This window comes from Oryzias latipes, chromosome 8 (genome assembly GCF_053564925.1).
Source record: "Oryzias latipes strain Hd-rR chromosome 8, Olatipes_Hd-rR_3.1".
Classification (NCBI taxonomy): Eukaryota; Metazoa; Chordata; class Actinopteri; order Beloniformes; family Adrianichthyidae; genus Oryzias; species Oryzias latipes.
The window spans coordinates 1,182,501-1,202,871 of NC_136244.1; the positions used below are offsets into that span (position 1 = coordinate 1,182,501).

The following is a 20,371-nucleotide window of genomic DNA, read 5'->3' on the forward strand; positions in this document are numbered from 1 at the left end:
TCCGATTGTTCCAACCCCACATGAACGCAGCGTTTCTCTAAATTTGTGTTTTTTTCCTGAGGGAATCAACCCACTGGGGCAATGGGCAGTAGAATAAGAACTAAAGCCACAGTTTTGAAATAAAAACGTTAAAATGTTCAGTTTTACAATATAGCAGTTTTTCATTCTATGTTTTCATCCAGGTTTCATGTTTTTATTTTCTCATATGAGTCGGGTCACTAAAACACTCTGGTCCAGCCCAGATTTTAAACCCTAAACCTTCAAAACATTTGCCCAAACTGGTCTGTGTGAACCAGAACTCTTACTGGGGGTCAAATACTATAAATAAATGTATAGAAAAAGTTTAAAGTGGATTTCTTGATTTTTCTTTGTGCTTTTCTGTCTCTCACGGTTCAAAAGACCCTGCTGAGATGACAGACTGTCAGTTTCTGTGGCAAACCTACAAAATCAGATCAAAATCAGATCAAAACCAGATCAAATCTTTCCTCCGCTGTACCGAGGCTTAGTGAACAAAATAATCAGTTTCAGGTCATTTGTCTGGACATGAAAGGACGTCGATACAACCTTAAATGATGTTTGCTCCTCTGATGTTGAACATTGTTTTCAGGCATGTTCTCCTTTTCTTCTGAAGCATTAAAGCTTCAGAGGCTTCAGAAACAAAACGTTTGGGGTTTCATCTAGTAAGGGATGCAGTCATCAGCTCCTCTAAAGCTCATGCTGTCTTCACTCATGAAGCAGGCGAGGATGGAGCGTGACTCACTGATATGAGAACTTCCATCCAGGGACCATATGTGAAGCCAGAGAAACAAAAAAGTGAGCTAGCATAGAGAATCTCCTCTATACTCTGAAAAAAAGTCAAAAGGAAACGTTCTTGTTGACAAAAGGTTTCAGAGAGGAGATCCCATCAGTCTTCATGCATCCTTTAGGATTCAGAGCGCCACTGCAGACAGAAGGAGACAAACAAACAGAAATGATGGACCACGATGAGCAGATAAAAACCTGGCTGGAATGCAGCCGTCCTCTGAGCTCTGACCATATAAGGCCCTGCTGGGCATCTTTGGCAGACCAGCGGGGCGTTAATGACGGGCAAAAGCGATGCAGTCTCAGATAGTTAGTGAGCTGGAACTCCTTCATAAACAGCTTTTCCCCACGGATGCCCCACCCAGCGGTTCACAGGAACCACTGCTCTTTATCAGGCCACTTTGAACATGGGAGCGCCACCTCTTCATCATCTGCATCTGCCTTCGCTCAGTAAAAGACTTCAACTATATTTATTTACACTAACATTTATGTGGGACCAAGTGTTCCTAAATAAATCCAGGAACTTCTGGACTCCTCAGCAGTTTCTACCAGAACAGAGTTCTACATGATGTCCCATGAGGGACTGATGTGTGTTAAATTCATTTAGTCTTTTTACACAACTCTAAGGCAGAAAGAAACCCGTTCAGGTTAGACGTTTATCCTCTGATCAGGTGTCCTTTAAGAAGCATCTTGCTTTTAATCAGAGCATGTGAATAAGAACGGCGGCTAGATTCCAGAAAGAGACACGTCTCACCAAAGGCGGTCCACTCCGAGTCCCGTGGCTCGGTTCCAGCTCTGAAAAGGCTCCTGGAATAAATGTGACTGGTCCTGTGATTTGTTCTGAGAGAGCCAGGTGAGGTCTGAACACCTGAGAAGGAATGCAGACTCATCCTAAGTTACGGTGTTACCCGCTCTCTGCTGAACATTGTTTCCGCTTTGGAGAATCCCTCTAAGAACAAGGAAAGACAAGATTCCTGCATTTCAGCTTTGACATCACTTTTAGGCTGGATTAAGACTGGACACATTTGAGCCAGAGTTAGTAACCACGTTGCAGCGAGAACCGCTGTACCAAAGTAACGCGTAAAAGGTTTTGTTACTGACGTTCAAAACTGACTAAAGTATAAAGTTTTAATAAGTTAACTGTCCTAATATACGAACTAAAGCGCAGTCATTCTCTTGATGCTGTGCCCCACCCTCAAAGTTCCTGGCCAATGACTGACGAGATCTGTAGTCACATGGTGTTGTGTACAGGCGTTGGTCCATAATAGAAGGGTCCGCTTGGTGCCAGTCTGATTGTAGACCAAACGCGAGGTTAGAGACTCCATCCGGAACAGAGGATTTTTCCAGTCTGAATCCAGACTAAAATAAAAACAAACGTGACACAACTGACAGTGACTTCATAATAGTAACGCTAGAACAGGGTCAGAGGGAGAGCAGTTGACCTCTGATCAGAGAGTCGCAGGTTTGATTCCCACCTTTGCTCACCCATATGTCAAAGTGTCCTGACTCTGAACCCCACGTTGCTCCTGGTGGCTATAGGCTGCCGCCACCATTTGGTAGCAGTAGCTGCGTTTAAATGGACAATAATAATCAGAATGACGCCTGATCAGGATAAAAATGCATTATGTAAACACGCCCTTCTGAATACTCTGCCCCTTTCAGAATCACTCGGATCAAAATGTCTCTCTGATGGAGGTAGGTGGGTTATGCTGATTGTTGCATGTAAACAGATAATTCTGATCGTGGGTCACGGCTGCGCTGGTTTGCGTCACGCATGGACGGTGTGGCGCTCCAGAGGAGGCGTGGAGCGGCTGGCTGCGCGAGCGACCCGTGTCTCTGCGCAGAGCAGCCGGACTGTAGCTTCGTGTTTGCGGACAGGGGAGGGTGCTTTGTTACAGTGTGGGGGGTGGGTTTGGGACCGCCGTCCATCTGGACTCAGGAGAATCACGTCTCACAGTAGAACTGTCTCCACAAGCAGAGGAGCTAACGGAGGCGGCTTTTCAAAGCAGAAGTACCACGCAGTCCTGAGAACGCGTGTAAACAATCATGATGTCATTCCCGCGTATTTACGTGCAGCTCAGATGCAGATTGCAGCTTTGACCGCATGGATTTCATGTTCATCTACGGCTAAATGTTGTTAGCGCCTGTTAGCCTAACCCAACCCTTCTTCCGGCTCCGTTCTGCCACAAAAAAAGCACCGACCACACGGATAGAAAAAACATTCTGAGTGAACAGGCCCTTAATAATAATCATAACAATAGTAAAATCACGTTTAGAAGATCATCAGCTCTAAGCTGCAGCTCTGTTTGTTTACATCAGAACGAACTATTTCTTCTTCTACGCCGGTTTCTGGTATTTTACTGATTTCTGCGCATGTCCAAATGGTTTATTCCGATTGAAAGTGTGGCGTATGTAAACCTTTGTTATGATCGGATAAGGTTTTTCTGGGTTTCATGTACACTGTTCAATTCTGACCCGATGTTTGATCCCATCAGAGATGTTCTGCACACGAAACCGCGGCTACTGTGTGAGTGTGTGAGTGTGTGCGTGTGAGTGTGTGCGTGTGAGTGTGTGCGTGTTCATCTAAGAAGGTAGTAAAGCGCTGCACAAGTACAGTGTTTTCATATTTATCGTAGGCGATACATTCCAAAAATAATCTGCGATAGATGAAATCCACAAAGTAGGATTACAAATATTATGGTCTGTAAAACTTCTCACTGCACACTTTCTACACTTTTCTCAAACAGACACGAACATTTTCACATTTTTCTCTCTCGTTTAAACTCTCAAAGTTTCATAGAAAAATAAGTCCAGGATTTTATGACGAAAGCAAAGTTCTGATGGTGATGAGGGAGTGACGTCGATCCGGACAGCTGTGTCTGCACAGGAGACGCGGCACGGAGGACAGTGATTGACAAGGTCAAGAGCCAATCAGGATGCTGTAAAAGAGGATGCTGCAAAATTGCAGCAAAAAACTGCGAAACAGCGAGATCGCAAAAAGTAAACTGCGAGGGAACACAGAGGGAAGACCGTTCTTCATTTACCACATTGTGACACTAGGATGGTTACACAATAGTAACATTACGATAAGGTTAGACAATGATGTAAACACAATAGATGTAACACAATGATAATAAAACAATGATAATGACGTAACACAAAGACAGTAGTAGACAGGTAGCACAATATAAGTGTTGGTAACACAAAACAGGCAACATAAAGATGATGACAAAATAACACAAAAAGTAAAACATTGATGCGAGACAATGAAAGCAGCACTTTAAAGGTGACACGACGATGTCTATAGAGTGATGGTAACAAAATGCAGGTTACACAATGATGCTAACTTAATACTAGCTACACAACACTGAAAACACACTAAAAGACAATGATGGGCAATAGAGTTAACAAAGCGATGGTAAAACAATGATGGCTACAACATAAAGACAACACAATGACAGTCGCACACTGATGATAACACCATGATAGTGGTACAACAAAGGCAACACAGTGATGACACACCAAAAGGCAACGATGTGTATGCAGTGAAGTTAACACAGTGATGGTAACACAACAACACAAGAAAAGTAACAAAATGATGATCTCAATGATGGTCACAACATAAAGACAACACAACGACAGTCGCACACTGATAATAACACCATGATAGTAGGACACTGAAGGCAACACAGGGATGTGAGTATGGTTACACAACGATAGTAAAACAATAAAAGGAACACAACAGTGATGTTGTAACATGGCATTGTTGTCAATGAAATGATTTAACCCTTTGACTGAGTTTAACGTGGGTTCCTCATGAAGAGCCTTCATCCCATCTGATCCAGTAGTTTTGGAAATGGAGGCGGGGTTTAAGAGTTGGACTTTTAACCCTGATTTAATCGGATCGCCCACACATCAACCGCCTGTTGATTGCAGCGTCCGGTATCGGACTCAACATGGACCCGGTCTGGTTCTGCAGCCGTCAGTGGTGCAGCGGACTGCAATGTCCAGCATGGAACCAGCTTTTCTATCAACTTGTTCATCTCCAGTGAGCCCCTGCTGCCCAACATGTGGCAGGGCTGCAGATCAGCTCACAGACGGGCTGTAGATCCAGGCGCACGGCATGGATTAGAGCAGGCCTTCTCAAAGTTTATGTAGAGGAGGCCAAGTTAGGAACTCGAAATTAGACTGGGGGCCAATTTTGGTGAAAAAAAAGGAAAGACAGAAAAAGTTGTTTTAATCACTTTAATGACCAAGTGTCATTTGTCCAGTTAACCAGGCCCCCCAGATGTTTTCCAGAGGTTGCTGCCCAGATCTTCTACTCGTCTAGTAATCACGTCATATGTCAGACTTCTTCCTTCAAACTTTTACTTTTGCTCTGGACAAACAATGTCAGCTACTTCCAGCATACATTCTTTTACAAACTCCCCGTCACTTAAGGGCTTGTTATGCCGGGGCTAATTCCAAAGCCACAACGTCGCTACTCGCTTCTGTCACAGCTTCACTGGATTTAGCCGTTTTTGTAAACATCTGCTGTGCAGCACAGCCTGGTTGTTGTTGGAGCTTATTGTTTCGCTCCTCTGCGGTACATTTGTCATAGTTTCTATAATTTGTGACATAGTGATGATTTACATAGAACAGATCCACTAGTTTAAATGATGGAGCCTGTCAGTTAGGATTGCTAGCTTGTTTTTCATCAAGTACTAGAATGGATGATTTTTTATTATTGGCTGTATAACCAGAGATCTTGCCAAAGTCTTCTATTAATTTTAACTTTTTTTTGTATGTGAATGTTGAATTCAAGGTATTTGTAGACTAGATGTGTGTTACTACGGTGACACAACAGTTAAAAGACAGACAGCGAATACTCAGCAGGCCCTAAAATGAGTCTGGACCCAAACCAGTGAGAGCAGCAGAGCTGCAGGTTCTGCAGCAGGAACTGAGGCAGAATATTCTGGCTGCAGTTTCTTTACTTGCAGCATACGAACCCTGTGCTGCCTTAAAACAGTGACTGGCGTGGGGGCCTCCATCAGGTGGAAAATTGTCCTTTTCCTTCTCAGCGTGGCTAAAGCAACACCAAAACTGGCACACAACTCTGCTGCGGTTTATAAAAATGGCTGCTGAGTTCACTCAGTTGCCATGACGACCAAAGAAGAAACCATGAAGTTGCAGCATAAAATCCATCAGAAGAGTAAAAAGCTGATCCCCATGCCGACGTTTCCTTTAAGGAACACAAACCATCACAGGTCGTGGTGAAGTTCTTCAACCTTGATCTTAAAAAAAAAATTAAAAAAAGGTATTACAGATGTGACTAAACTACTAAAACTCTGTTGGTCACATCTGGTCCACATTTTTCTCATGATGGAGGACATACATAAAGAAAAATAAGCTTAAAACTGCATTTCTGAGTACTTCATTAATTAACTTGCAGTGAATCAGGAGCAGATGAAAAAAAAGTTTGAAAGTGTTTGTAGTTGAAACGTTGGGCCGACAATGGCGGACCAAAGTCTCCAAGCTCCGCCCCTTTCTGATCATCGCTCCGCAGACCAACAGATGCATGAACGTCTTTGTTCTCCTGGTCTTACCTGGAGTCTGGATCAGAACTGGACGGATGGATGGATCTGATGCTGCTGCTGCTGTTGCACCGCTAATGTTGGGTTGGGGGTGTGAGGGGCTGTAAGCTAACTGGAGAGAGGGGAAACAAAGGGATGGTGGTACGTCAGTGGAGGGTTACTTCTGCGCCAACAGTCCCGCCCACAAGTCAGAGGTGAATTTCTAATGAACTCCTGCCGCTCTGCAGAAACTATGTCCAGATGAGTTATTTATGAAATTCTCATTGAGTAGAGGAGATCCGCTCACAGACATGGAGACATCCATCAAAAGCTAATCAAACACTTTTCAGGCTTTATCTCCAAATAATCCCACAAACCTGCAGACGGATCAGAAGTTTCTTCTCTCTACAGGCAGCTGAGAAAACCTGAATTTTATTTTAAAGACAGACCATAAAACCTGAACATATTTGTGCTAAAGAACAGAAAAAATGCACGTTGTGATCTTCTCACAGCCTGAAGCTTACCTGCACAGGTTCACGGCTCTGACATCACAGCAGTCACGTCCTCTGAAGTTGGACCTTCCTTCAAACACAGGCGGCTGACCCGGCCTTGAACCTTAGGAGTCGGCTGTGAGCCATCAGACATCAGCATCTCTTGATCTGGCCCTCCCCCCTCCCCCCACGTGTGGTCTCTGGGTGTTTGTTGTTCATTTCCTGTCACAGAGGAAGTGCCTCGCCCTGCCGCCTGGTTCCCTGTAGGCCCCACCTCTGATGAACTGAGATTTTTTTCCGCGGGGGGTGAGGCTGAACGACGGGAGGATAGATAGAGGCACCAGAGCCGGGGATGGGCAGACGGGGCATGAGACGGGGCCGACACCAGACGGGGGCAGGAGCTCCCTGCTCAGCAGGCTGAGAGCCGGGGGCAGCAGGCGCCTCAGAGGGGGCAGGAAGCGGCTGAGAGCAGCAGGAGGTGAGCATGCTCAGTAGGTGACAGAGCGAGCCTCCCTGGGTTCGTGTGACTGCTCTGCTGTGTTCTCAGGAGCCGGACGCATTTCTGCAGATCTTCCTCCAAAGGTCTCGGTCCGGTCACTCCCAATCCTTGTACCAGTGTCCTGCTATGGTGGCGCTGGACAGGTTTGGGGGGGGCTGTGCTGAGGTGTGCTGCACCACACTGACCTCTATTTCTGAAGCAGACCTGTTTCTAACCCCCCCCCCCCCCCCACCCTGCCATCATCTGATGTTTTCCTGTCATGTTTCTACGCTGGTTCTGTTCTGCTGGTTCTGTTCTGCTGGTTCTGTTCTGCTGGTTCTGTTCTGCTGGTTCTGTCCTGCTGGTTCTGTCCTCCTGGTTCTGTTCTGCTGGTTCTGTTCTGCTGGTTCTGTCCTCCTGGTTCTGTTCTGTTGGTTCTGTTCTGCTGGTTCTGTCCTCCTGGTTCTGTCCTCCTGGTTCTGTTCTGCTGGTTCTGTTCTGCTGGTTTCGTGGACTAAAGGTTGTTTTCTTTAACGTTGAGGGATTTTCTGTTAGACTGTTTCAGAAGAGACCAGCTTTTCCCATTTACTAACCACAAACTCAAACCCTTGTAGGTGAAAGCTTTGACATGAGTTAAATAAAACAGAGGATGTCTTCTCTGTGGGTCGACCTTCTGCCTGTAATGCAGATCTGAGCCTGATGGTGGCGTCCTCCAGTGAACAGTCTGATCCTGCCGTCAAATCAAAATGACTCTTGATTTTGTTTTCACTTTTTTTTTTACACAAAGTGCTATGAATAAAGAGATGAACATCTGTTGTATTGTTGTGTTGGATCTTGACGGTGTTTTAAAACCTAAACCTTCACTTTCTGTGAGAAAACCGGACTCTTGAAATACAACCTGGAATCTGAAGGTTTACCTAAACTGGTTTCACTTTCATAAAAATGTTTCTTTATCTTCAAAGTCCTGTGATGAATCTGTTTCACTGAAGCTTTGCAGAACTTTAGGACCACAGTCCAGAAAATTCCATCAGCCATTCTAGAGATTTCCGATAAATCTCACCAAAAAGGTTCAGCTTGGCGATCAGAGCGATCAAAGTTCATGTTGGAGAAGTGCAGACGCCTGAAATCTCATTGAAAAGAACAAACATCATTGAGAAGAATTGAGTTCATCAAACTGGTCTCTTTTCAACTATTTTCTTTGCCTCATATCGTTTACAATAAATGCTAAAGCGAGAAAATGACCGGAATCAGAGATGGACGAACCACAGCCAGAGGGCGATTGCAGCCCGTCGTTTCATCTGACCCGCCAAACTACATTAATTATGTGGATATTCATGTTTTGAGTCTGGTTTCTCCATAGATGATGCACAATGAATACACAGACCTTTGTTTGGGTGCAAAGTTATCCTAGTTTATGTTTTTGCACATTAAAACAAAAGAAGAAAACCGTTAAAAGGCCTTTAAGTGCGGGGGGGGGGGGGGGACAAAAAACCTTAGAGAATGATTTCAAGGCCTCCACCTAATGTCACTTAAAAATATGGAATATACAAAAAACAACAATAAAACCAGTGAAAAGTCTCAAGTAATAAAACAAGTTTGACAAAAGCAAATATGAAAACAAAGTTCTGCTAGTTAATATGTGATCAAATATGTAATATAAGTGTAATAGATGTGTGTATAAAAAGCAGAAAAGTAAGACCATTAAAAATAAATACAAACTTAGAACAATGACTTACGTCAATTGAAAAAAGGTATTATAAACAGTTATTACATAAGTCAAATGCTTCTTAAGGCATCTTTTGCAGCACTTTAAATAAATGCTGTCACGGTGGAGGGGTGGCTCGAAAGCCGGTAGGACCCAGAATGCAGAGGCGGAGGCACACGGTTCAAGGGCAAGGGGTTTAATGCGAACAAACAAAAGGCGCTGCAGAGCAGGATGACAAAAACAAAACAAAACTCACTGTGGCGTGGCGAGGGACAAGAAACGAGGAACATGGCATGACATGAACACCAGACAGGAATAATGGACCAACACAGGAGGAAGGCAGAGACAAGAATTATATACAGACAGGGCAGACAAGACACAGGTGAACACGATCAGGGCAGATAGGGACCAAAGGAAGTAAAACTCAAGAAACATGACAAGACAGGAAACCTTTCAAAATAAAACAGGAAACAGAACCAAACAAGACAGAACAAGAACTAAAGCGAAAAAAAAGACAACAAACTGAAACCATGACAAATGCAGATGTTTCTTAATAGGAAAAGGTATTCTGCAGTGTTTATTGCCCTAAATCTAATTAATATTTGATGCTATTGGAAGATTTGTTGTTTTTCCGACGTTCATGTGTTTTTTATAAATCGGAAAGGCATTGTTCCCATCATTTCAGCGCCACATGAACGCAGCATATCTGTAAATATGCATTTTTCCCTGAGGAACCCATTGGGTTGGCACTAAATTTTTCTCCAGCTGAACTTGACGTGCTGCTGCAGAGTTACAGTGAATATGAGCACATATTCAGGAAGAAAAGCAACACCGCTGCATCTGCAAAACAGAGACAGTTAGCGTGGAAAACATAGCTGCTCCAGTTAATGCGTAAGTTTGCATTTAAATCATTGTTATGAAATATTGGCTGTAATAACTTTCTAAATAGCGTACGGTGTGAAATAAAAAATGGGGATATTTAGGTGTACTTTTGAAGTGTTATTCCTGGTGTAAATGCATGAAATGCTGCATAGTGTACAGAACCAATCTGGGGGAAAAATGCATTTAACGTTGATAATGTTTAGAGGACTTTTTTGTTAACCTTCCCCTCTTGCAAACGTTGGTCAGTGTAATATTAATACATGCAATTGTGTTTTTAAAAGTGAACTTTTGTCTACCCTTGTATTGATGAAGTGGTATAAGTTTATATGGGATTAAGAAAGTAAGCAGTACTAGCAAATTGTGTTTCCAAAAAGTAATTGTTACATTAATCTAATTCAATGTCCCTGATTTCATTTTCATGTAGATGCAATCCTGCAGGAATTAAAAGAACATGGCAGCAGCTAAAAATGAAGTATAAAAACATAATTCAATCAGGTCAAATGTGAGCATGTCATGGATGTAGGCTTTGTTGACAATATTTGACATATGAAACATCTACAAAGCAATATCTAATGTTGTTTTCATTGTATATATGTAATTGACTGCAATGAAAAACGGTAACGCTCAAACAAAAACGTATGGGGAAATGACACAAAATCGAGTCTATGTCTCAAAATCCTCTCACGCCGTATATGTAATTCTCTAGGAATTAATGCAGCCTCCTCGTCTATTGGGTCCTCCAAAAAAGAACAAGCCATTCTTGTCACTTAGACCGTCTCTGTGTGACGGAAATGTGGGCAATGAAGGTTAAAGCGAAACATACCGCTTCGTCTTTAAAAAGGGGAGGGGACCGGCAGAAACCTTGAGTTTAGGGAATAAAACCTGCTCCCGACCAGGTTAGGTTCACAGCATAAGTAACCATGGATACTGACTCAGAGTATAAGTTACCTCTCTTTCAGAAACGGGTTTGACTTACTCTGCTTTCTCTGGTTTAACAAACCTCCAATTCTGAAACGGAAAACCCAGGGTTTCCCTGATTTCAGGGTTAACGCACTCAGAGTTTACACTTAACCTCCTTTCTGAAACAGGCCCCTGGTGGGACACTATCAGTGAGAATTGAAATGATTCTCTGAAAACTAGCAGTTTTACTTTTAGACACATGTGATCATATGGCGAAAACACATTTTTAGCAAATTTCAATTGGGTTTTATTTTGAAATTCCACATCAGATCTGTCTCAAACTTATTATGTGACATCACCAGGTGGGACACTATCAGTGAGAAGTTTTTGCTGTTACTGTAATGCACGGAAGAAAGCTCCTCCTCGCGCCGAACCCGCGTGTCTCCGTGTAGCTGCGCGCGCCGCCGCTCGGCATAAATCTCAGCGGACAGACAGCTGCCAGTTCGACAGAAACGAGCATAATGAGCAGGTGTGACGTGTTTTTCTACCGATACCGAAGTTCGGCGTCCCTCTGAGCCCCGCTCGGATGTTTCTGCGGAGTTTATCAGAGAAGTTTCGCTTCTGCTCCACATTCCTTCAAACTACAGGAACTTTTTTGGCGCCGCGCTGAGAGTTTGAGGGGCGAGCTGCTCGGAACCACGGAGATCCAGCTTAGAGGAGACCTTTGTTCGCTTGAAAGATCAGTTCGAGCAGCAGCAGGTCTGTTTACACGCTGAACAACTGGATTTCGGGAATAAACTGAAAAACTGTGGCGATCCGGAAATAAACATGAACGTCAGATGAAACTCTTGGATGAAATACCGGATCAAAGTAGGTTTCGCATGTAAAAGTCGATCTTAAACTGACATTAAATTATTTTTATCCTGGTGGGGAAAATGTTAAAGAGTTGCGGTGGAACCGGTCTCTGCATTATTTAGGTTGTAGGTTAGGTGGCCGCGCAGGTGCCTGATCAGAACTGCCCAGCCGGCTGATTAGAAAAGACCCACTCCGATGGAAATGGTGTTTTTAACGTCTTCTTGAGGCATTTTCTCATGGTGGAGGACATACATAAAAAAATGTAAGATTAAACGTGTATGTCTGAATATTTCTTTATTCAAATCGTTGTGAGGAGGGAGCAGATTGTGACGTATCCAAGCACCGCCCCTTTCTGGTCATCCACCTGCAGACAAACAGATCCATGAACTTCTATTTTCCTGGTCTGAGCTGGAATCTGGATCTAAACTGTACGAATGGATAGATATGTTGTTGCTCTGTTGCTCCGCTGTGTTTGGTGATGGTTGTGAGGGGCTGTAAGCTGGTGGCAGAGCGTGTAAACAGAGAGGTCTCAACAACGGGGAGGGGGAGTGGGATGGGGTCTCCTTGCACCAAAGGTCCCGCAGTCGACTCAGAGGTGAATTTGTAAGGAACTTGAATGCCGGCTAGTCAGACTGTGGTGTTTCCTCTCTCCTCTCTGCTGTTCCACCATTGCTGGCAGCTCTGGGGTTTTTTCACTCTGATTTAAGTCAAGTTCACGTCTCCTGCTCTCTGGGGAGTGTCTGAAGTTCACACATTAATGAGGAAATAGTTGTCAGTGTTTTTCAGTGGAGCGGTCTGATAGCGATCAGTGATACTCAGTTTGTTCTGCAGCACATTCCTTAAGTTGTAAAACTAGAATCACTTTGGAAGCATTTGTGTCTCATTATTCAAAGTAGAAGTCAATACCAGAAATGCTTTTTCCTTTTCAAAATAAAGCTGCATTTGTTGACTCAAAAAAAAAATGAAAATCAATCCTCCAAATCCTTTGTTTGCTGAAGTCACTGCAGGAAGTAATATGGCATCTATTTAGGAGGAGTGGAAGCTCACTTCTGCATATTTGTCAGAAGCAGTTGCTGGTTCTTGAAAAGCGTGGACACGACCACAGAAAAGTCAAAGCAGTTACTGTAACATAAATGGCGTCATTAGTTATTACAGCAGCATTTTTTTCATGTGTGTCCGTGTCCACGGCAGCGTCTGATAAAAACCTGCCTCTACACGGCGCCATCTTCATTCTGTCTGTGTTGATGATGTTTTTTATGGTTACATCCCACAGATGACAGAATCCCCAGAACGCCGCTCTTCCGTCTCCTCTGTCTCTCTGTTGGAAGTCAAAGCGGAGACTCATCTGATCCTCCAGGCTTTCCTGGACCAGACGCTCGCCATCCCTCAGAAAGAACGGGCTGGCAGAGTGGGAGGGGCCTACAGTGACCACAACAAGTTCTGGTAAGAGGTTTCAATGAGGCAGTGGGAGTTTGTGCATGAATTCAAAATCAAAACCAAAATAATTCCAAAACCCCAAAACCTTTTCCAGCATGAAGCCCAAACCCAAAGCAAAGGCTGAATCCGAATCCCAGGTGGAAAATGAGGAGGAGAAGAAGCCGAAGGGCCTCCTCCCGAAGCTGCCTCTCCTCATCTCCTCACGTCACGCCGCCAAAGACCCCAAGGGCTCGCTGAACAGAGACGTTTCCCCGGTGGAGGTGAGACGGTGCTGCTTCACCTTAGCGTGGAATTAAAGCGGCTTTACGGTCTGCTCCATCGGCAGCAGTGATGACAGCGATTCATGTTCCAGCTGCATGTAGAAAGTGGTTTGATGTGATTTCAAAGCGGTCCTGCTGGTCTCTTCATGATGACGATGATGTCCTTTTTAGCCAAAATCCAAAACTCTGTCGTTTTCTAGAACATAGTTTCTGCAGAGCGGCAGGAGTTCATTTGTGGCACAGAGTGAGCCTGCCAACACCTCCCATCATCCTTTGTTTACACGTTCTTCTGCTACGAAAACATTTTTAGAAACGATGAAATTGGAATGTAGATCTGTTGGTGGAGTTTTTGTGCTGAAGTCAGGTGACATTGTTGTTCAAGTTGCTGCAACCGGAGGGAGTTGCTGCAACCGGAGGGAGTTGCTGCAACCGGAGGGAGTTGCTGCAACCGGAGGGAGTTGCTGCAACCGGAGGGAGTTGCTGCAACCGGAGGGAGTTGCTGCTCTGCTCAAATCTGCACTGATGTTTCCACAGGTGTCCTCGTCCAGCTCTTCAGATGAAGGTGACGGTGAGAAGAAAAGGAAAGAAAAAATAAAGAAGATCCAAAAGAGACTCTCGTCATTCTTTAAAAAAAAGGAAAAAACCAAGAAAGAGAAGAACAAAGAGGGAGAAGAGAACCACCTTCCACGGCCGAACACGCTGCCCCTCTCCACAAGATCTGCAACCAGACCAGGAGATGCTCCTGTCTCTCCAGGTAAGCGTGACACATGCATGTCTGCAGACGGGAGGAGCTTTGATGCTGAACCTGTCAACCTGTGGGGCAGGTCATCCTCCAGACTTCTACAGCAACGTGGCAGGAAAGCTGGAAAAGATCGCTCAGACCTCCATCAAGAAAAGGACTCCGGGGCCTCAAGGCCCCCTACCAGGTAACTACACACACACACTGAACACACACACAGAGGAACACACAGAGGAACACACACAGAACACACACAGAGACACACACACAGACACAAACACACAGAGGAACACGCACACACACAGGGACACGCACAGAGACACACACACTGGGACACACAAACACACACACAAGGACACAAACTCAGACATGGACATGATGTAAATGGTGTTTTTGGTGTTTATCACATGTTCTTGTAGCATTTTTGTTTTGATGAAGGACACGTAAAAAGAAAATTGGTATTAACTGGAGTCGATGTAAATCAGGAGCAGACGACAATATACAGTGAAAAGAAATTAATTTTACGTAGAAACTGTGTCATCAGAATCAGTGGGTCACAGTCTCCAAGCCCCGCCCCTTTCTGATCATCCACCTGCAGACCAACAGATCCATGAACGTCTCTGTTTTCCTGGTCTGAGCTGGAATCTGGATCAGAACCGGACAGATGGATGGATCTGATGTTGCTGCTGCTTCTGTTGCTACGCTAGTGTTGGGTTTGGGGTGTGAGGGGCTGTAAGCTAGCTGGAGAGACTGTAAACAGATGGATGGCGGGAAATGAGGGAGGAATTACTCTGCCCCAATAGTCCCGCCTTACAACTCAGAGGTGAATTTCTAATAAACTCCTGCCGCTCCTCAGAAACTATGTGGTAGAAAACGACACAGATTTTGGAGTTTGGCTAAAAATGACATCCTCCTTAAAAGACCACGGGGAACACAATCTGCACAGGAGACGCATCATGGAGGAGATGGTGGACAATGTCAACAGCCAATCAGGATGCAGAACACAGTAAAAAATAACTGCACTGAAAAACATCAGTGAGACTGCAAAAGGTGAACTGGGATAAAGCCAGGGAACACTGTACTGAACTGAACTAGTCTGTACTAGTCTGTACTGCTCCCACATTAGCCTTAAGGCGCAAAAAAAACCTGTGTTGGTAAATGTTTGATAAAAACGTCACAGAATGCACAGAAGGTTTAAAGAACTGTAGGACAACAACGTCCCTTCGATCAGCCTCCTGTCTCACTGGAAACTCTGCTTCTAGATGTAGGAGAAAAAGAAAAACTGATCCAGGATCTGGCTCAGGCGCTCTCTTTTGAGGGAGACTCCATCAACGAAAAGGTAGGTAGATTCCCAGTACTGGATAGTTTCATCAGAGTAAAGCTGTAGTCACAACTGCCCTCACGGGTGGAAACGGGCGGTGTGCAGGTGGAAAACAGTCAAACGCGTGTGCGGGTGACCTGCATGAAACATCTAGGTCGTAAAACGCTCAGGGATCCCAGCCTAGAGCAAAAAAAAAAGTTTTTCTGCGGGCGACAGGTTGTAATGAACGCTAAAACAACACGTGGGGGGAATTAAGGGGAAGTAGGGTGTGTCTTACAGATTTCTCTTTTTTCTATACCTCCCCAAAACCCTGTACAAGGAGCCCATTAGTGCTGTTCACGTGATCCGTGCACGCTCCTACTGGCGTCCTACGGGCACTTATGTAACACGTGCACACTGCCTGCGGTAAGGAGCCAATACTCAAACCTTACTAGTGACTGGAGTAAAGGACACTGGACAACAGCATCACCTGTGTGTCATCAGTAAGGTTAACGGCCTTGGAAGTGTGCATTTTCAGAAATTAACGTTAATTAACCCACTTACACCACGGTCACTTGCAAAAGAAATAAATATTCAACCAGTCCTTTATTCTTGCTATTTGCTACGCGGTGTGGCGGCGTGACAATGCCCCCCTTTGCTGGCTGAGGCGGCGCAGACCACAACTGCAGCGGCAAAAGAAAGCGATATATATGCTGATGATCACGATGTGTTAAATAAAGCATCAGATCAGAGAGAAAGTTCTCCTCTAACCGCTTGTTCTTGTCCAGATGTTGACAATAAAGTTTGTTTTAAAGAAGCCGGCGCAGTGATACAGAACATTTTAACTATGTGACCGGAACTACTTTTTAGGCGTGCATTGTCACTTTTCAATCCACACGCAGCAGAATCGAGAATTCACCCGGATCGTTGTATAAGTACATGTAACTTGTGTTAGCCTTGCAATTCTTCATTAAACACTCATCACCACACGCGCTACAATGGTACGGTCCATTTTCACGACCTCCCTTAAAGGGGACAAAAAGACACACCTGCACATCCTTTAAGAAGTAGCCGCTCCTCTTTACGACCCTCCACAAACCTGCGGCCCCCGTGCAGCTGCATGTGACTGGGGCTTATGAACACACCTGCTGCTTCCTAGCCTTCTTTCTGAAAGGTTTCTGTGGCTGACTGCACCAAACGTTGTGCACCAGATCCAGGCGAACCCCTTCCTGCGCTCCAGCTTGAGTCGACTGTCCTATGCATCATTTGCCAAGCTTCTGGATAACTACAGCAACGCTCAGGTGGCCCAGGTTTCAGATCTGCCGCCATCGGAAAGTCCAACGCTACGCCGCATCGCAGTCTCCATGGAGGTGTCGCGGCGGATCGTGACGGCCACGGGAACGCAGCGCACACAGGGCTACGCTGAGCGCTACATGGAGACCTTCGTCCCCTGGATCAAACAGCATGGAGGCTGGGTGAGGGTCTGGATCCTTTCAGGCTCTGTGGAGCCCCGGTTTGCATTTCTAATCTTGATTTTTGTTCCATCATCAGGAGAGCGTGGTGGAGGAGTTTGATTGACTTCAGGACGCTTTGTGAGGTTTGAAACCAGAAAATAAGAGCGTTCGTCTGGTTTGAAACTGGATAAGCTAAGAAAACCCAACGGAGGAGCAGTAGAGATGTGAGACCCCTGTGACCGCCGCCTCTTCACATGGGAGGGGGGTCTGTACTGCCACACCATGAAGGAGCGTTCTTTATGAAAGAGCCTCTGGCTGCTTCTGTTGGAATGAAAAGGTTGATGTTTACATCGTTTCACAGACGTTCGATCTTTGAACCTTGGTGCTGCTTTCATGTCACGTCATGACTCACAAAGCTGGATCACTATTAATCTCTGATCATATTGATAGAAAGGTTCTGTCATGCCACTCTCCCCTGAGTCTGGATGGTGCTGGCCTGCTATGGCTGCCACCCTGGTACACTACATCAGCTCCAGCTCCAGCTAGAGCGCTCCTACGCCATGAAGCCTTTGTTTTTCTGAGTGTCACCCAGTGATGATGTCATCAGCTATGAGACGCTCGGCTGCATTACCTTAAACCCAGACGAACGTCTGTGCAGGAGTCAGAGGTTGTGGCGGCGTCTGAACTTCACTGCGGTGAGAAAAGCCTGACGGCTGGTTTACAGAACATGATGGGACTCCTGGGGTCAGAGGTCACCGTTTCTTTTCGTAAAGCGGGAGCTGCCAGGGCTTTAGCTGACCGTCTGTGCACTCGCTGAGGCCTCCGTGTCTGCAGAAACTGCTGCCATGCAGCAGGCCTGGAGGCCGTTGGGGACAGACATGAAACGATCTGCGCTCATCACCGCCATCCTTCCACGCCCTCTTTGTTCTTCCTTCCACTCCATTGACAAAAAAAAGAAAAAGCAGTGGGTACCTGTACGAGTGGGTCAGTCCAGGATCTCCTCCCACTGAACTGACGGTTCCCGCCATGAGCTGATTGCTGCAGCGCCTTTTTATATTTTCATTTTTTTAGTTTACTTTTAGATGAAACTGACGGAGTATTAACTTGTGAAACCATTCTTGTGTGCAGCTGTGAAAAGAGCAAATCATCATTATTACTCCTCCGTGCTTGACCGTTGGACTTCTGGTAAAAAGAAAAGGAAACTCACCTAAAATGACCAAATGTTCCTTTGAAACATCAGCTGGAGACTCTGGCAGCAAACGGAGAACCCGTAAATCCAGTAAACCCAATAAATTATATTACTTTTATGGATGAAACTATGTTTTTCAGGAAGCAGCAGTTAGTTTGTCTGGAATCATAAGTGGTGAGTCTAAGCCCCGCCCCCGGCCCTCTACCTGTTCGTTGTTTTGCCCTACATCCCCCCCCCCCACGTGTTCATACAGACAGCTCAACATACGGTCATCGTAGCAGCAAGGTGACAGGATAGTGGGGGCGCCCTGACGCTAATTTAATTCATTCTACATGGAAATGGAGGTTTTAGTCTAGGAAAAAACAGGCTTTCTTCTGGGCGTTCATGTGTCCTCTACCAGATCACCTCCGACTGTCTTTCTAGAAGAACTTTCCATCCCATAACAGACTCTGGTCGGCGTTCACAGCTGCAGACACGCCCCCTCCGCATTCACGCTGCTCTCTTCCTCCTGCTCGCTCGCCCTACCTGACGGTGTTAAAGGCTCCACAACAATCTGAGAACATGACAGTTATTTTACTAAACCACAGAGAAACGCAGCCCAGGGAGGAAAGAGCTGCATGCGGCTCCGGAGCCGCCGGTTGCCGGGTTATGTTCAAAAAAGGTGCAAAATGAAGTCCGACATTGTGACAATGTGAACAACTGTGACCTTCCTGTGTTTTATGGGGAGTTTGCTCTGGAAAATGTTTATGATGTTTTGACATGAGATTTTAAATGTTAATGATCATATAAAGCTTTAACTTATGTTTTTTAAAGTGAGACATGTCATTGATGTAAACCACATAAACGAGGTGTTTGTGTCCGTCACACGCTTGTGGATCCTGAGCCTCAAACAGTGAACCTCTGGTGAAGACGAGCTGCTGCTTCATCTTCTCCTCAGCAGACTGCTGGACGGAGCAGCAAAGACACGGTGTCTGTCAGTCTGAAGGCTGGACCAGGACTGGTCCAGGACTCTGGTCTAGGACTCTGGTCCAGGACTCTGAACCAGGACTCTGTTAGACCTGTTTCAAACTGGCAGTATGTTGTGGCATTTATGACACTCATGAATAAAATGTTTGCGACACACCGCGTTGATGCATTTCCATTTTTTATTTAAACTTTAATTTCACTTCACAACAACATAAAGCAAAATGAAATTGGAGAAAGCAGAGAGTTTAAAGTATTATCTGCCTCTATTGCTTAAATGGCAGCTGTTAATCCTTAAAGAACCTGCTTCAGATCCCAATATTCTCAGTAATCTCCGTCCAATTTCTAACCTTCCCATCATCTCCAAAATTCTAGAGAAAATAGTCGCCTTAAAACATAATAATCTTCTGGAACCTTTTCCGTCTGAACCCCAGATAACCATTAGAAGTTGTAGTTGACACAGACCAGTTAGTCTCTTCTAATCACCTGTCTGAACTGATCCCCTGTAGAAAAGACACCAGTCCATCAGTCACACTCCAAACTGTCCAACATGGACAGACCAAAGGGCTTTCAGTGGATTGAAGGGAGAAGATTGCAGACATGCACCAGACCGAGATGGACTTGAAAACCATCAGCAAGAAACTGGAAGTTACCGTGACAACCGCTGGTGCACCACGGCCATCTATCCACCTTTTAGGTGTGGGACTTCAAACCAGATCTGACCTGGTGGGGTTTCCGTGATCACAAGAACTAACAGACATCCATCCAAAACAACACGTTAGGAGTTAGTGGATGAACCACAGTCACCAAGAAAACCATTGGTGATGCTTCACGCCGCTATGGTTCCACATTTAGCAGAGCTCTCAGAGTCCGTCTGGTTTAGAAGACACACGTGCAGCAGGCCCGCCTGAAGTTTGAACACCTTCCTGATGTAGAGAGAGACTGGGAGACGGTGCTGTGGTCACATCAGACCCACATGGAGATCTTTGGCATCAACTCAACCCGTCGTGTTTGGAGGAAGAGGAATGCTGCCGATGATCCCAAGAACACCATCCCCACTGTCAGGCACGGAGGTGGAAACATTATGGTTTGGGGGTGTTTTCCTGCACCGTGTGGATGGGAGGATGGGCGGAGCCAGGTTCCATCAAATCCTGAGGGAGAACCTCCTTCAAAGGGGGGGTGGACGGGTCCCCCAACAGGATCATGACCCAAAACCTTCAGCCAAGACGACCAAGGACCGGCTGAAGAAGCAGATCAAAGTCCACGCTGTCCTAGACCCTCAACACACACGCTCCTACACTGACACTCAAACACACACTATGTGCAGAAACTCTTCTTGCTTCTTTGCTTTTATTTGGTTGAACA

At 45.3% G+C, this 20,371-nt stretch overlaps 1 protein-coding gene, 1 long non-coding RNA gene and 1 other non-coding gene across 10 annotated transcripts; 2 read left to right on the top strand and 1 right to left on the bottom strand.

Annotated features, from left to right (window-relative positions):
• Window positions 1–3,354: 3,354 nt before the first annotated feature.
• LOC144994192 (uncharacterized) lies at window positions 3,355–7,091 on the bottom strand. Its single transcript, XR_013657620.1, has 3 exons — window positions 6,878–7,091; window positions 6,387–6,486; window positions 3,355–6,074 (listed from the first exon to the last, which is right to left on the bottom strand). It is a non-coding gene; the product is annotated as an uncharacterized LOC144994192 (long non-coding RNA).
• Window positions 7,092–7,195: 104 nt separating this feature from the next.
• Window positions 7,196–19,165, top strand: bcl2l12 (BCL2 like 12). Of its 8 annotated transcripts, none has more exons than XM_020705561.3 (9): window positions 11,960–12,259; window positions 12,938–13,107; window positions 13,196–13,361; window positions 13,896–14,115; window positions 14,186–14,287; window positions 15,363–15,439; window positions 16,612–16,875; window positions 16,952–16,997; window positions 18,981–19,165. In XM_020705561.3, the coding sequence occupies exons 1-8, from the start codon at window positions 12,143–12,145 to the stop codon at window positions 16,976–16,978; spliced, it is 1,143 nt and encodes a 380-aa protein (XP_020561220.1). In that variant the 5' UTR covers window positions 11,960–12,142; the 3' UTR covers window positions 16,979–16,997; window positions 18,981–19,165. The 8 variants fall into 8 exon arrangements, with proteins under 8 accessions (XP_011476974.1, XP_011476973.1, XP_078807201.1 ...); XM_020705562.3 differs by having other exon boundaries at window positions 18,984–19,165; XM_011478672.4 differs by lacking the exon at window positions 11,960–12,259 and adding an exon at window positions 7,196–7,322 and having other exon boundaries at window positions 16,952–19,165.
• mir150 (microRNA mir-150) lies at window positions 7,382–7,490 on the top strand. The gene has a single exon (NR_107127.1). It is a non-coding gene; the product is annotated as a microRNA mir-150 (primary transcript).
• Window positions 19,166–20,371: the final 1,206 nt, after the last annotated feature.